The sequence below is a fragment of the Dromiciops gliroides genome, chromosome 6 (genome assembly GCF_019393635.1).
Source record: "Dromiciops gliroides isolate mDroGli1 chromosome 6, mDroGli1.pri, whole genome shotgun sequence".
NCBI classification, from domain to species: Eukaryota; Metazoa; Chordata; class Mammalia; order Microbiotheria; family Microbiotheriidae; genus Dromiciops; species Dromiciops gliroides.
In genome coordinates this window covers 97,440,198-97,456,347 of record NC_057866.1, presented here as the reverse complement: position 1 = coordinate 97,456,347, position 16,150 = coordinate 97,440,198, and the positions used below count along the sequence as shown (strand labels likewise).

The following is a 16,150-nucleotide window of genomic DNA, read 5'->3' as shown; positions in this document are numbered from 1 at the left end:
ATTGATGCGGTTGATATACTCTGAGCTATCACAGCTGACGGCTCCAAAGCTCATATAACGTAGAAACTATTTGCTAGTAGAAAACCAGTAACCACCTATTTGGGTATAGTGAAGGGAGTCTTCAATTTTTCTCTGTAAATTATATTCTTGAATTGTTCTGCTAACAATTCTTCCATAGTATAATTTTACCGTTCTATCTCTGTCTTCATGCTGTTTCCTGTTTCAGTTTCATATCCCCACTTCTATCCCTTTTCTCCTACTTTGCTTCTGCTGATTCTCCTGTTGATCATCTGAGTCTGTTTTAGCTTTAGCTGTAGGCAAGCTTCAAAGGTGGACAAGGTGGAGAACTTTGGGCTTGATGGGAGAGATATGTAAAACTAGTTGAATGTCTAGCTCCAAAACATATCAGTAAATTAAGTCATTGCCTAGCATCTGGTATACCTCATTGTCTATAGCAGGTGATGTTACCTATAAATGTTATTTCTGAGTAGCATTGTACTGTAGGTTAGATCTCTAAATTGAGATTTGAGCAGATATATTCAGGATGTTTTTAAATAATTTCTTTCAAATGAATTAAAAATTAATCTTGAAGCTGTCACTTTTTTTTTTTTAATTTCTGAAAGAAATCAGCGGGTAGCCAAGGAAGTTGATAGGAAAACTATGAATGAAGATCCTCAAAAACAAGATACAAATTCTGCCCCTTACCCAGATGATCTGCTGCCAGTGAAAAGTAATGGCTCCTACAATATTGACTTGGGTAGTCTGGAGGATTTTGATCCATTTGTAAACTCTTTCCAGATTCCAAGGCCTTTTGAAAGTTTATTAAAGTCTCCAGTAGTAACTAATGACTCTGAAATTGTCTTAGAAGAAATTAACTGTTCCTCATTGGATGATACTTTTCCATTTATTTCTGAAGACTCTAAAGAGTCCCTAGGAATAAAATCTTCTAGAAGCCCTGAAAAAATCTCAGAGAAAAGTTGTGATAGTATAAGATCTGCTTCATTGACTGACAAAAGCACTAATGAGATAAATAGAGAATCAGCCTTAGAGGAGGAGTCAGATGGCAGTGTGATAACCCAGAATCTTCCTACGAATGAAATGGTGTCCAGTAAGGAAGAACGGAAGTTCTCTTTGGACTCTGGACAGCCTGAAGAACCAGTTTCCAGTACAGCATATGATATCCAGTCTGCCAGTGCATCAACACGTCTGGGAGCTTGTGACTCTGACTTTGTCAGCAAAGATGAAGAAAAGAAGACTAATTCTGAATTACCAGATCTTCCCCTAGTAGAAGAGAAGCCTGTGCAAGAGGTTGGGCCTTTGAAATGCCAGCCTATAAAACTAGAATTTGACTTTTCTGATAATATTGCTGTCAAGCCACCACCAAGTAAACTAGGGAAGGGGCCTGTAATTAAACCTCTTTCTAAGAAACCTTCTGTAACCCAAGAGAGAGTGAAAAAAAATTTGGCAAAGGAAAGCAAATGTCAGGATAAAGAAAATATGGACCCTCTTCCAAAGGGATCTTATAATTTAGATTGGGACAAGCTTAATGATCCAAACTTTAACCCATTTGGGAAAAAGTCTAAGCCTTCTACTTCTGATCAGCAGAAGTCTAGTAAGGAAACCACTCAGCTTCAAGAAAATCACATAGCACAGAGGGACTGTCTTTCCAGTGAGGAACAGAATAGTGTGACTGTTATTGATGATATACCCACGAGTCAGTAAGTAACGTTCTTTAATGGGTGGGCTGTCTATTGAATTATTAGAACCTTGGGATTTCTATAAGAATTTTATATTATTATTATTACTATTAAAATTTTGTTTATAAAATTCATTTACTATGTTAACCAAATTCTGAACTTGTCTCTAAAAATAGCAAACTTCATTTCCTATCCAACAGGAATTCTCAAGCTAAGTTTATTATTCAGTAAAAACTGAATATTGAGGGAGGAAAAAGACTTGCCATGCAAGCTGATTTTGACGTTCTAATTATTCTTCTTTGGAGATTACAACCATCAGAATCTTAGTGGAATTTCTAAATAAGGATGATTCTCTAATGTGGATTTTGTAGAAGACATACTCAAATTCTAATTAGTGATCTATTATGGATAAATGTTGGGCCTACTATATTTCCGTCATTGCTGATATTTCAGAGTGGTTAGAGTTGTTATACTGCTTTTCGGTTTGTTTTGTCTTTGCCACAGTTCATTTTCTGTGGTCTAATTAAAAATACTAATTTACTAAAAGTCTAGTATGACAGGTGACATCACAGAATTTTTTTACTCATATGCCTATAACTTTCATGTTGTCAGTCAGGCTGACTCTACTTTTGTCCTTGTCCATCCAACTTAGGTTGATACAAGTATAACCAAACATTTACTATCGTAGGCCAGGCTAAGTTTCCAGTCTCTCTTGGCTATTCATTTTAAACGTGCTATGTTGTCTTCAGGCAGGTTGTTACCCCTGTTGCAGTTGCTGAATCTGTGCTTCCAGAAGAAACAGAAACTTTGATAGCAGGGAATCAGGTATGGTGTGCTTCATTATTGCCAGGCAGAGGGACCACAAGGAACGCTCTGTACACTGTGACCTAAATTGGAAGTATTGGAGGAGCTGAGATTCAAAATAAAAAATGACATTCCATGACTTTGAAGAATTTATTACATTCTTGGGGGGTGAGAGGGAGAGTGAGAGCTTGTTTCCCTTTTTGTAGGGAAACACCAGCAGCTGGTAGGGATCAGGAAAGGCCTCAAGTAGGAGGGGCTTGAACTAAAAGTTGAAGGAAAGTGGTAGGTGTGTTTCTTCATCTGGGCCTGAAGGGCAGCTTGTCCAGAGCATGGGTGGGAGATGGCCCTGGGGAGGTGGTATGGGAGGACCATCAAGCAGGTCAGCTTGTATGGACCACAGAATCTAATTTTAAATTAATTATGAGAACTGTTTCCCCTTCCAGTTTTATCTGTATTTCAAGAGAAAGTTTTGAGAAGCAATTTCTGAGGGGAAAGAATGTGAATCCTTTATAATGGCCTTCTAGGTGTTTTGGGAGACTTTTGGTTGGGAAAGGGAAGGGCATCTTCTCAGACCCTTTAGCATACAGGGTCTGTGTATATAATCCTTTCTCTGCTTGTTGAGGAATCATTCAATTCTTTGTGCTTGTATCTTCAGTACTTGGAACATGGTAGGCATTTGGTAAATGCTTATTGATGGATTGGTTGTGCAAACCGTCCCTACAAAGTAAACATTGTGGGAGGCCTTCAATTAATGTTTGTCTTTAGAGAGAGCACATGGTCGTCATGTGATGTTTGGTTCTGCAGGACCAAGATTTAACTCTGAAATATTTTTAGGAGAAAACAGAAAATTCTTCAGATACTTCAGCTGACACAAGCAGTCAAGTCAGTCCAACATTAACCACTGGCTCTCAGCTCCCCCAGACGGATGAATTGGATGCAAATGTCAAGACTGAAACTGCCATATGTGAAGAGGACTTCAGGTCTCCTTCACAAGGTAAAAGGTGTTCTAGGAACCATCTCACCCTCAAAATCCATTAATCTTGTGGGTCATCCAAGAATGCTTGCTTTCCAACTTGTCCATTTCAACCAACCAGCCACCATTGATTAAGCACCTACCTGTGCCAGGCACGTCGGAAGACAGACCAGAATTGAGCTCTTTCTGTCCTCCAGGAGCTCATTCTCCTCCTTTAGGGGATGCTGCTTGCACAAAGGTAGCCTTCAGGAGGGTTTGAGGGCTGTCAACAGAAGAGGGTTCAGGAGGGAATATCTTCTCCAGGCAGTGGAGGATAGCTGGGGCAAATGCCCACAGGTGGAACCAGCAGAGAATTACAGTGCCTGGCTAAGAGGATGCTTTGGCTGGAAATGGGTCCTCAGGCTGTATTACAGGCATGGTCTTTTTTTTTGACCCCATTGGGTCAGATATCCAGGAGTGCAGTGCTAGGTTAAAAGGATGTCTTTTCCCCCCACATAGTTTTTTTTTTTTTAACTTTTTTTGGTGAGGCAATTGGGGTTAAGTGACTTGCCCAGGGTCACACAGCTAGTAATTGTTAAGTGTCTGAGACTGGATTTGAACTCAGATCCTCCTGACTCCAGGGCCGGTGTTCTATCCACTACGCCAACTAGCTGCCCCCTACCCCCACATAGTTCTAAGTGGTTTTCCAGAATAATTGGACCAATTCATGACTTCACAGTGTATTGATATACCTCTGTTCCATTATTGATTTTTTTCAGGGTAGGGACTGATTCATTCCTATCTTTTTATTCTGAGTGTCTGGCAATTAATAGGTACTTGCTTGATTTTTTTTTTTAAGGTTATAGGATTAGAGTCTAAATTTCAAGGGATTGGATAGGAATAGATACCTTTTCTTAGGAATTTAACAGTGAAAGGTGGAATAAAAAAAAAGCATTTTACTTGATGGGATAACAAAGTCAGATATAGGTGTTGGTTTTTTTCCAACTAAGGATGAGGGAGACTTGAGCACATTTCTGTAGGTATTAGGGAAAAAAGCTTTAGCTCAAAGCTTCTTAAACTGTGGGTCGTGATCTCATGTAGGGTGGCATAACTGGATGTGGGGGGTCACAAAAAATCTGGCAACAGTAAATGGTTGTGTGTACCTATTATATATACCTATATACCCGGGGTCACATAAAAATTTCTTGGGTGAAAAGGGGTCGAGAGTGGAAAAAGTTTAAGAAGCTGTGCTCTAGATAGGGGGAAGTAGGGCAAGCTTTTGAATGCAGGAGACAGGAGTAAGGACATAATATGAGAGGGAATGTTGGCAGTGAAAAGGGCCACCTCTTCATCAGAGACCAGAGCAAGAAGGAACATAGCAGTGAAGATGGAGAAAGGGTTTGAGGTACATGGTAGGAGTGATGAGGGAACTCAGTGTTGGCCTTGAAAACAGAGTAGGCAGAGTGAAACAAAGGAGGAGAGGCCAAGAGATTGATCAGAGATGAGAGTTTCAGTACAAGATCAATTTCCCCCCCACCATTTCATAGATTTTGTCATTGTGCTTAAACTGTACCATTAATCTGACCAGAGTGGGACTTATACCACAACAAGTAATGATAATGATGCCAGTGATGTTTGGTAAACCTGTGTTTAGTAACCAGATTTCCCCACAATTTATTTGGGGAAAGTAATTCTTATAAAATAATGACTATGATAATACTTTTATTTATTTATTTTTGGTGAGGCAGTTGGGGTTAAGTGACTTGCCCAGGGTCACACAGCTAGTCAGCGTTAAGTGTCTGAAGCTGGATTTGAACTCAGGTCCTCCTGAATCCAGGGCCAGTGCTCTTTCCACTGTGCCACCTAGCTGTCCCCTATAATATACTATTAAATCCTTCCCCCAAACATGTACTCTGTAGATTGTATATTGTTTATCCTGTACTGATTTTTTACTGCGTCTTTTTTTTTTTTGAACAAATAAATATCTTTTAGGCTTTGGAAGACAAAATGCTAATTGAGCCTGTGGTCAGGGTTTTCAAAGACTGGATAAGAGGGCAAGATGGACATCTGTTTAGTTTCTAGGTGATCACATCTACAAAAAAAAAATAAGGGCTTTAAAAAAAAAAAAAAGAAGAAAAAAATGGGGCAGCTAGGTGGCACAGTGAATAAAGCACTGGCCCTGGAGTCAGGAGGACCTGAGTTCAAATCTGACCTCAGACACTAAACACTTACTAGCTGTGTGACCCTGGGCAAGTCACTTACTCCCAATTGCCTCACCAAAAAAAAAAAAAATAATAAGGGCTGCCTAGATTAGAATTATAATTTTCTAGATTTATAAAGACTAGTCTGATGAAATGTTTTTAATATCTACTACTCAGAATATGAATGTAAAGACTGAATAACTTTTAATATTTCTATAACTAAGGTATGTTCTACAGAAAAAATATTTGAACATATGAATAAATAAGGCTAAATATCAGCTTGATGGAGTGGAAAGCAGGCTGGGTTTGGATCAAGGGGACTTGGGTGTGAATCCTGTTTTGCCATTTATTACATACTGTATGACCTTGGGCAAGTCACTTAGTTTCTGGGCCACAGTTTTCTTATCTTTGAAAAGAAGCTTGGATTAAGTGACGCTTCAGGCTCTCTCCTGCTCTAAATCTATGATCCTGTATTTAATTCTGCAAGTGTTAGTATATTTTGATTGTATGTCAGCCAACTTTTGCACATAAGTATTATTTCAGTGTAATGAAGTTTCTAAAAAGCTTTGCTTAAGGATTTGAGTAGAGAGAATTTAATTAACTTATATGTGCCTAGCATAATGGGCACTTTTCTGTAAGTTTTCTTTTTAACTGAGAATTAAATTTTAAGATGTGTCTGAAATTTATTTGATGTTGTGAATGTTGGTGGAGGTTGGGGCAAAGGGCAATCCTGTTAGTTCATGTCATTTGAAATACTTCATTGGTGAATTTTATTCTTCAGTTTTAGGCACTGGTATAGAAATTGACTATTTGGAACAATTTGGAACTTCTTCAGTAAGTATATAATAACTTTATTTAAAAAATTGAAATCTGATAAAATTTAAACACATGATTTGATATAGAGATATTTCTATTTCTGATTACAATTTCTACACCAAAATCATATTTGAGATGATTGGATTGTTTATAGGAGTTTAACTAATTTGGGGGGTCTTTTCATTTTCTCCTTAGTTTAAGGAATCTGCCTTAAGAAAACAGTCCTTATATCTTAAATTTGACCCACTGTTGAAAGAGAGCCCCAATAAACCAGCTTCTGTAACTACTGAAATAAACAGGTGAGATGATTTTCCTTTTCTGGGTATAATTTAGTTTATTTCCGCAAACTCATGCTTACTGTGGTCAAGATACTATACCACATATTGAGGATTAGAGGCACAACTAAGAACTTTTTCCACTTGGGGTAAACAGTTGGAGATTGTAGTGCGATGCAGAAAACAGTGTGGGTGTAGCTGTATCCTGTACTTGGGCTGGAGGAGAGGGGACGGCTTCCTTCCCCAGTCCTGAGAAGCTTTGAGGGGCTGCTATAGAAGGAAGGAGCCAGCTGATAGTGTTTCTTGCTAATTAGCCTTCTCCTGTCTTTGTACATTCCCCCGTAGACACAGGATTACAGGATTGCTAGGGGGTGTTTGTTTTCTTTGTTTTCTTTCTTTTTTTGGGGTGGGGAGGGGAGAGGGCAATGAGGGTTAAGTGACTTGCCCAGGGTCACACAGCTAGTAAGTGTGTCTGAGGCCACATTTGAACTCAGGTCCTCCTGAATCCAGGGCCAGTGCTTTATCCACTGTGCCACCTAACTGCCCCAGGTTTGTTTTTTCTTCCTTCCTTCCTTCCTTCTTTCCTTCCTTCCTTCCTTGGCCATATTTGAATTCAGGTCCTCCTGAATCCAGGGCCAGTGCTTTATCCACTGTGCCACCTAGCTGCCCACTGGGTTTGTTTTGTTTTGACCAGAGCAAGCAACTCTTGAAGCTCTACTAAGTCATTGGTGGGGGTAGGACCTGCCCAGATGACATCACTGGTTTATTTGGGAATATGAAACAGTGCCATATTTGTGAGCATTGGAACCATAATTAGAAGTGAATTAAGTCGGGGGCAGCTAGGTGGCGCAGTGGATAAAGCACCGCCTTGGATTCAGGAGGACCTGAGTTCAAATACGGCCTCAGACACTTGACACTTACTAGCTGCATGACCATGGGCAAGTCACTTAACCCTCATTGCTTCACAAAACCAAACCAAAAGAAAAGAAAACAAAAAAAAGTGAATTAAATCTGAAAAAGCATATTCCTTTTTTTCTGAAGCCTTCTGGACACAAGCAAGCAATCTCAGAAAAATCAAGATGATGCAAAACTTGATGAATTTGACTTCCTGGGAACACTTAATATTCCTGTAAGTAATTGCTTATCCTTAAAAAAATGAGACCTGAATTCTACCACAGTTAACTGTGTTGATTTGTCCTTTTTTTTTTTTTTCCAGTGGGGCAGAGTACAGAGAGTTGGGGGAAGGAAGACTCAGATCTCTGAGTCTCTTTTCCCTTATTTAAAATGAGACATTTGGATTAGATTTTTAGCATTGACAGTTTTTTTGGGGTGGGACGGGGCGGGGCATTGAGGGTTAAGTGACTTACCCCAGGGTCATATAGCTAGTAAGTGTCAAGTGTGTGAAACCAGATTTGAACTCAGGTCCTCCTGAATCCAGGGCTGGTGCTTTATCCATTGAGCCACCTAGCTGCCCCTGACAGTAATATTTTTAAAGAAGAAGAAAAAACTATATTCTGGTTGAAGGTCAGTGTTTTGCTTGGTGACTTTTACTGTTAATTACTGAAAACCAATAAGGAATGTTTGAATCAGGCACGTCCAGAAAGCCAGATTGATCTCTAAGGATCATTTTAATAAATCATTTTCAGGAATACTCTTCAGAAACAACTTATTAGTGTGTGATACCACTCCTGTCACCATTTCAAAGCACTGGTTATTTCCTTGGAATGCTTTTGTGTCCAGTCTTGTGTGGCAATTTGGTGTCATAGAAAAAACACTGGAAATGGGGCCCAGAATATTAAGTTTGGATCCCAGGTCTGCTCCTTCATAACCTTCACCTTGGGCAAGTCACCACATCCTCCTTGGTTCCAGTTCCTTGCATGTAAAATGAGGGAGTTTGACTAGTTCTTTAAGGTCACCTCTAGCTCCCAGTCTTGGATTCCTAATGTAGAGGAGTCATATAGGACCTGCATTAGAGGCCCATTGTCTCCTTATGATTGGATGTCTCTTCATTGGGGGTGTTTGGGGATCTGATCTTATTTAATCACTTATTTTGTTCTTGCATTGGCTAAGATTAGAGACTTATAAAGGATTATGACTTTTTTTCTTCCTGTCCTCCTTAGCACTTTTACTAGAGTGTGGAGGGTTAAGGAAAATAGCTGAAATCAGTCATTTTTGTTTCTTTTAGTCATTGGTGAAAGTTGAGGGACTAGGAGATGAGAAGCAAAAAAGGAATGAAGTGTGGTTAAAATTAGGTTGGGGTTTTTGGTTGAGAAGCATGGCAGCGTCCTTCTCTCCCATAATGGGTGACTAAATGAGAGCTCACTTTGACACCAGCTCTTTGTGTTGTGGGTTAAGGGACTTCAAAGTTGGAAGAATTTTTCTTCTTGTGAAAACATTTGTCTTTTTATTGTCTTATCTTTTTATTCTGAAGTACAAAATTCAGGCCAAAGCAAATAAACTTCAGTTGTCAAGTGACAATTGGAGAACACTGTTTTTAAAAGTAGCCTAGGCCCTGACAACTTATGGGCGATAGATGAGAAAATGGGTACCCCAGGTGGTTTTTGGTTCATTTAGTTGCCTGGCTTTCTTGTTTGCAGTCTGACAGTTTGTGTTACTCCTCATCATTTTCCTACAGGTAATAGGACCTCCTCTTCCTGATGGACCTGCATGTATGGGTGTTCCTGTGGCAGCCACAGACTTGGCTTTTTCAGTAGATTCGATTATAGATGTGTTGAAGTATAGCCAGAAAGACATGGATGTGGCTGTAGAAGAGGTCAAACAAGAAGTAAGATGAAATGCTCTTAATGACCTCTAAGATCCAAGTATTGCTTTCTAGATGTGCAATATAGTTTTAACTGCAGCTAACTTTTGCTCGTATGACTAAGGAATTAAGTTGATAAAACATATTGGAATCTATGGATTGCTTACTTATTCATTTCACATTTTTTACTTAGTGTTCTGGCTTTTTTTTCTAGCCAGCTTTTTATAAGTTGCGTGAGTATCTGTTCTAGTCTTAGGACAAAGATATTTTTAGGAATCACATTTTGAAATATATTTGAAACTAAATTTATTTGAGGGTGGGTTGGAGGAAGAAGTTGATTATGAGATTCAGGACAAGGAAATTGAATATTAAAAAAGTCTCATAACCATAGGCCTATTTTACATTTTATAGACAAGTCAGATAAATAAAACATCCATTTTAATACTAATCCTGGTCAAAATGGCTTGATTTTCCTTTATTTTTTTTTTTAAGTGAGGCAATTGGGGTTAAGTGACTTGCCCAGGGTCACACAGCTAGTAAGTGTTAAGTGTCTGAGGCCGGATTTGAACTCAGGTCCTCCTGACTCCAGGGCCGGTGCTCTATCCACTGCGCCATCTAGCTGCCCCATGGCTTGATTTTTCTAACCCCAAAATATCTGATTTTATCAGTGCCTCTGAATAGGATGAAGAAACATTTTTTTTTAAATTAATAAAGTATTTTATTTTTTTCCGTTACATGTAAAGATAGTTCTCAACTTTTGTTTATACATGCTTTACAATTTCAGATTTTTCTCCCTCCCTCCCTTCCCTCCCCCCTCCCCTAGACAGCAGGTAATCTGATATAGGTTTTATATATATATATATATATATATATAAAAGAGAAAAAATCAGAGCAATGATGAAAAACCTCAGAATAGAAAAAAACAACAGCATCAAAAACAAAAGAAATAGTATGGTTCATTCAGCATCTATACTCTGCAGTTCTTTTTTTTATTTTTCTTGGATTTGGAGATCCTCTTCCATCACGAGTTCCCTGGAACTCTTCTGTGCCATTACATTGGTGAGAAGACTATAGTCCATCACAGTAGGTCAACACTCAATGTTGATGATACTGTGTACAATGTTCTTCTCGTTCTGCTCATCTCACTCATTATCAGCTCACGCAAGATCCTCCAGGTTTCTCTGAACTCCTCCTGCTCATCATTTCTTACAGCACAATAGTATTCCATTGTATTCATATACCACAACTTGTCCAGCCATTCCCAATTGATGGGCACCCCCTCAACTTCCAATTCCTTGCCACCACGTAAAGAGCAGCTATAAATATTTTTGTACATGTGGGTCCCTTTCCCCTTTCCATGATTTCTTTGGGAAAAAGACCCAAAAGTGGTATTGCTGGGTCAAAGGGTATGCACAGCTTTATCGCCCTTTGGGCATAATTCCAAATTGCTCTCCAGAATGGTTGGATCAGTTCACAGCTCCACCAACAATGGATTAGTGATGAAGAAACATTTTTTTAAAAAGTTTTTGAGTTCCAAAGAGAGAGCATTTATTAAACTCTGTCCTTTAGGTTTGCTTTTCTCTGTTCTCTCAAATATAGTGGTCAAAAGGATGAAACAATCAGTTCTTTTCATCCACCTAACTTCCTTCACCAATTATTGCTATAAAGACTCCAGCTTAGTTTAAATTAGTTTTTATTCAAGCATCTATGAACTTCAGAAAAGCTGGCACAATATAGAACAGTGAAAGGATTATTATACTCCATCTCCTCATTAATTGTCACTTAATAAAAGTTTTATCTGAATGTATATAGAGAAATAAATGTCAGCAGACATTTATGAAGCACTATGTGCATCCAGTTGTGTGTACTAGGCCCATAATTGTAAGTTATCCTCGACTCTTCCCTTTGCTTTAATTCAATTAGTTACCACTGTTGTCTTGGTATCATCATCTCTTCATTCACTCTTTCACAGTTACTATCATTACTCCCTGACTAATTATATCATCTTCCTTACAAGTTACTTCCTTTCACAGTTACTATCATTACTCCCTGACTAATTATATCATCTTCTTCTGCTATTTCTCTCCCTCTAATTTATCTTTTTCACTGCTGGCAGAATCATCTTTCCTAGACCTAAATTGGTCAAAAATCTTGAGCTCCCTCCCAGACTTTGAACTCCTTTTGGCTGTCATTCATGATTCTCCCTATTGCAACCCATTTATTACACGTCTACTTCCTATAACTCTTCATTTGAAAAAATGTCTTTTAAGTTATTTCTAGGAAAAATTTCCCCCACTCTCTCCCATGCTGATCCGTCCTTTGTAACAAAGGACAACAAGCAGAACTGTCCAGTGCAGTATGTGTAACTTGGGGGCCATTCCCATACCTCTTTGCCTTGAGGAGAAAGCTATGCTGCATTCATCACTTGTTCTCTGAACCCAAAGCAGTTTTCTATTTACTCAGTTCATATTTTTTAGTCGATCTTATTTATTTGATCAACTATCTTTTTGTGTTTTTTTTTTTTTTGCAGGGCAATGAGGGTTAAGTGACTTGCCCAGGGTCACACAGCTAGTGCCAAGTGTCTGAGGTCACATTTGAACTCAGGTCCTCCTGAATCCAAGGCTTTATCCACTGTGCCACCTAGCTGCCCCTGATCAACTATCTTATTGATCAGCTAAAAGTTTTTTAGTTGATCAGATTTTGAATTTACATTGTCATCTATGTTTATTTTTCAGTGGTCTGCTTACAGTGAGGCCTATGCTACATAGTGTATTGAAATCTTAAATCTTTGTAATTTGTGTGTATGTCTAGGTGAAAGAAAAAGAAGTGAAAATTCAAGAGTTGGAAGACAAATATGAAAAATTCCATGTGAAATATTTAGAGATGGGGTATGTATCTATTAAGCCCTTGTACTTTTAAACTTCCTCAATGTGTTCTCCCATGGTCTCTCATTCATCCTTTCCTTTTTATAATCCTGTAGGAAAATTGTGGAAGAATATGAAGGGATAATAACTCAGCTGGTGGGTAAGTCAATGTAGCACAAACTTTGAAACAATGAATCATGGGATTTAGAGCCTGGCCCTTAGCTTTTGTTCAGCCTCCTAACAGATAAGAGCAGGAGCCTGAGAGCCAGAGAAGCCCAGGAGCACCCAGGGAGCTGCTAAAGAATGTGTATCAAGCTGTCCAGTAGTAAAACCAATCTGATCTGAATCAAATTCATAGTAATGTAAATATATGTGGCAGTGTGGTGTATCATATGGAGGCTGACTGTGCACTCAGAAAGACCTGGGTTCAGCTGCTGTTCCTGCCACGTGCTGACTGTGGGAGCCCAGGCAAGTCCTTTTGCTTTAAGGCCCCAGCCACTTAAAAAGGTGCCGATTGGCCTTGGTAAAGGGATCCTCACTCCCTACCAGTCACTCACTGGCAAAAAACCCCCCAAAAAACAGGGCTGGGCAACAGCTGCTCCAGAGTGCATGTGGATGGAGCAGGGTGTTGTCCCCCTACTCCGTGATACTACTCTGTACCTGCCATTCTTCCCCCAGAAGAGATGGAGAAACATCATGAGAGGTCCACCTGGCCTCCAGACTCTGTGCTTGCCTTCTTTGTTAAACTGTAACATCTGTCAGAGCCCTTTCAATTTCCTTTCCCTTGGTCAAATTTTCTACCTGGGGCAAAACTCTAGTCATCATGCTGTGATTTTGGCTTTGAAATGCTGATACTCAGGTGCTTTGGGAGGTCCCTTTTAGTTTTGAGTGACCCTGGCATCTAGATATAGGGAACAGGATGGGTCTAGATAGGAGTTGGGGTTTGTAAAGGACAGAAAATTCTCCAGTTTCCCAGAACAACACAAGTGGCCTTGATCACTAGAAATAGGAGCTGCAAGACAGAAAGGAGGCAGGGAATATGAAGTAAAAAAATTACATGCGTGAGATGTATGAGTTCTGTTTCAATAGTGTTAAGTTTGAGTATTATATTTGGGTTATGTGGGCTTTGTCAGAAAATCTCTTGTAACCTGAGATCATCACCTCTTACATTTCCATCCATCCATAAGCTAACCAATGTGAGTGTTTCTGGGTAGGGAAGGGGAGTAGGCAAGGAAAACCATTGGGCACTCATTGAGGGTATACAATAGAAAGTTGGAATTAAACTTTAAAAATAGAGGCAGCTCTGGTTTAGCTGATGGCACCGAATAGTTAGAAGTAGATTTGAATTGTTGTTTTACAGATTATCATGTATGACCTTGCTCAAGTCACCCTACTACTTTGGGCCTTGATTATTCCTTTGTAAAATGAGGCAGTTTGAACCGATGATTGCTTAAGGTCCCTGCTAGCTCCAAATCTTGAGCTCTTATGAAAATTTTATTTTTTTGGCAGGGCAATTGGGGTTAAGTGACTTGCCCAGGGTCACACAGCTAGCAAGTGTCAAGTGTCTAAGGCTGGATTTGAACTCAGGTACTCCTGAATCCAGGGCCGGTGCTTTATCTACTGTGCCACCTAGCTGCCCCTCTTATGAAAATTTTTAAGGCTAGTCACATTCTTTCTCTGATAGTTATCATTTGGGCTGTGAAGTATCACATGATAAGCATTTTATAAATATTTCACTCAGAAGGATTAAAACCTGATTAGTCTCCCCACTCAACCTGCCACAAAGAGAAATCGTTAATTGTTCCATTTGACTGTTCTTGAACTATGAAAGAAAAGAGCAGAAAAAATTTTTTTGTTTGTTTGTTTTTTGGCGGGGCAATGGAGGTTAAGTGACTTGCCCAGGGTCACACAGCTAGGAAGTGTCAAGTGTCTGAGGCTGGATTTGAACTGAGGTACTCCTGAATCCAGGGCCAGCACTTTAACCACTGCGCCATCTAGCTGCCCTAGAGCAGAAAAATCTTGAAGGTTTTCTGTTTTTTAGCCCAACTTCTGCAAGTTCATTGTCTTTATCTCATTATTTTTTCTACTACAGGTTTTTGAAGGAGGTTTGCCTTCAAAAGCCCCAAACCTACAGCTATAAACAACTCTTGTTCCTCTTCCATACTTTTTTTTTTTTTTTGGGTGGGGCAATGGGGGTTAAATGACTTGCCCAAGGTCACACAGCTAGTAAGTGTCAAGTGTCTGAGGCTGGATTTGAACTCAGGTACTCCTGAGTCCAGGGCCAGTGCTTTATCCACTGCGCCACCTAGCCTCCCCCCCTTCCATACTTTGCACAAAGGCCCCCTACTTATCTGTTCTTCTGGACTTTCCCTTGCTGTGGGAGAGGGCTTTAACATTTTTAAAAAATCTGTTCATACAACCACAACAAGAACAAGAAGCACATTTCTCTTTGTTTTCTCCTTTTATATATATATGTGTGTTGTAAAGTTGCTATCTAGCTATACTGTCTAAAAATCTAATGAGTGGTTGCCAATAAATTAGAAACTTTAGCAAGAGTTTTTTGTCTTTTAAGCATTTATTAAGGAGCATAAGAATCTGGTGGAGAGAAAGAGGCCTAGGTGCTTATATCTGTCTATCTCAGGGAGCCAGCATTTTTGCTCCACTCTTCACAGTCCTTCACTCTTCACAGTCCTCACAAAAGATCGTGAACCACCCCTTCTTTGTCCCACAAGCCTCCTGTGAAAACTGGAAACATCCTGTCCCCACACCCACAGCTCCAAGCTAATTGGCTAATAGCTTTGATAGATAGTACCCACGAGCAAATGTCACCTCCTGACGCCAGGGAACCGACCTTCCAAGCCATGTGGCTTGCCCTCAGACGCCTTCTCCTCATGGTGGAGCTTTCCTACAGTAACTCTCCAGCAGGTGGCATCACTCCAATTGTTACAATGTGAAACTAGAGGTTAAGGAAACTGATCAAGTTAACATTACCCTGTTCCACTCCTCAGATGTTACTGAAGTCTTTGTCTTGTGGTTTTGAGCCAGCTGTCCTCTGTTCTTTTATATAGCTCAGAAACCTTACATAGACCTATTTCAGCAAAAAACATCTGTAGAGATTGATCTATTTGTCCACTTATTTATTCATTCATTCATTCCCTTTATCATCTGAACACATCCTTTATGGGAAGATTTGGAAGAGTTGTAGAGAGTGAGATGGGTTGTGTTTTATACCAATTGCTAGACTACCCATATGCATGAGAACCCATTTCCATTGACAAATCAAATCATATTTGTTCAAGGACATATCTTCTATTTATAATATTGTTGCTAGAGAACTGCTTCTTCCATTTCCATGTAAAGGAGTGTTTGCAGTGTTATGTGGAATGTGCCTGTACTCAGGCCTTTGTGAAAGACTGTCAGCAGTGCCTGCCCTCCCTGGCTAGCATCAGGGAGTTTGTTTTAAAAAGCAGATTTGGATCAACATTTTAGGTGGCACTTTGGTTTTGTCTGTTATGGTCTGAAAAGATTGTATACCTTAATAATATTAAATCTTAGCTAAAATGAATAGGATTTAAGGATTTTTCATTGTTTTTTAATCACTTATTCAGGGAGTTTGAATTTCCTCTTCTGTTGCTTGAAAGGATCTCACTAGTTGTGGATTTTTGTTGATAGATTCTTCCAGGTTATATCTTTGGTTTTTTTTGGTTTTGGTTTTGTGTTTGTGTGTGTGTGTGTGTGTGTGTGTGTGTGTGTGTGTGCGCGCGCGCACGTGTGTGTTTT

The 16,150-nt window shown here is 39.5% G+C and overlaps 1 protein-coding gene across 1 annotated transcript in view; it reads left to right on the top strand.

Annotated features, from left to right (window-relative positions):
- Positions 1-16,150, top strand: part of TACC3 (transforming acidic coiled-coil containing protein 3) — a 30,034-nt gene that overhangs the window by 8,778 nt on the left and 5,106 nt on the right. The window contains exons 4-12 of the mRNA XM_043971345.1: positions 624-1,718; positions 2,447-2,522; positions 3,336-3,495; positions 6,436-6,488; positions 6,666-6,769; positions 7,787-7,874; positions 9,381-9,530; positions 12,318-12,394; positions 12,487-12,530. Coding sequence (XP_043827280.1) covers positions 624-1,718; positions 2,447-2,522; positions 3,336-3,495; positions 6,436-6,488; positions 6,666-6,769; positions 7,787-7,874; positions 9,381-9,530; positions 12,318-12,394; positions 12,487-12,530 — 1,847 coding nt within the window. The remainder of the gene's footprint in view (positions 1-623; positions 1,719-2,446; positions 2,523-3,335; positions 3,496-6,435; positions 6,489-6,665; positions 6,770-7,786; positions 7,875-9,380; positions 9,531-12,317; positions 12,395-12,486; positions 12,531-16,150) is intronic.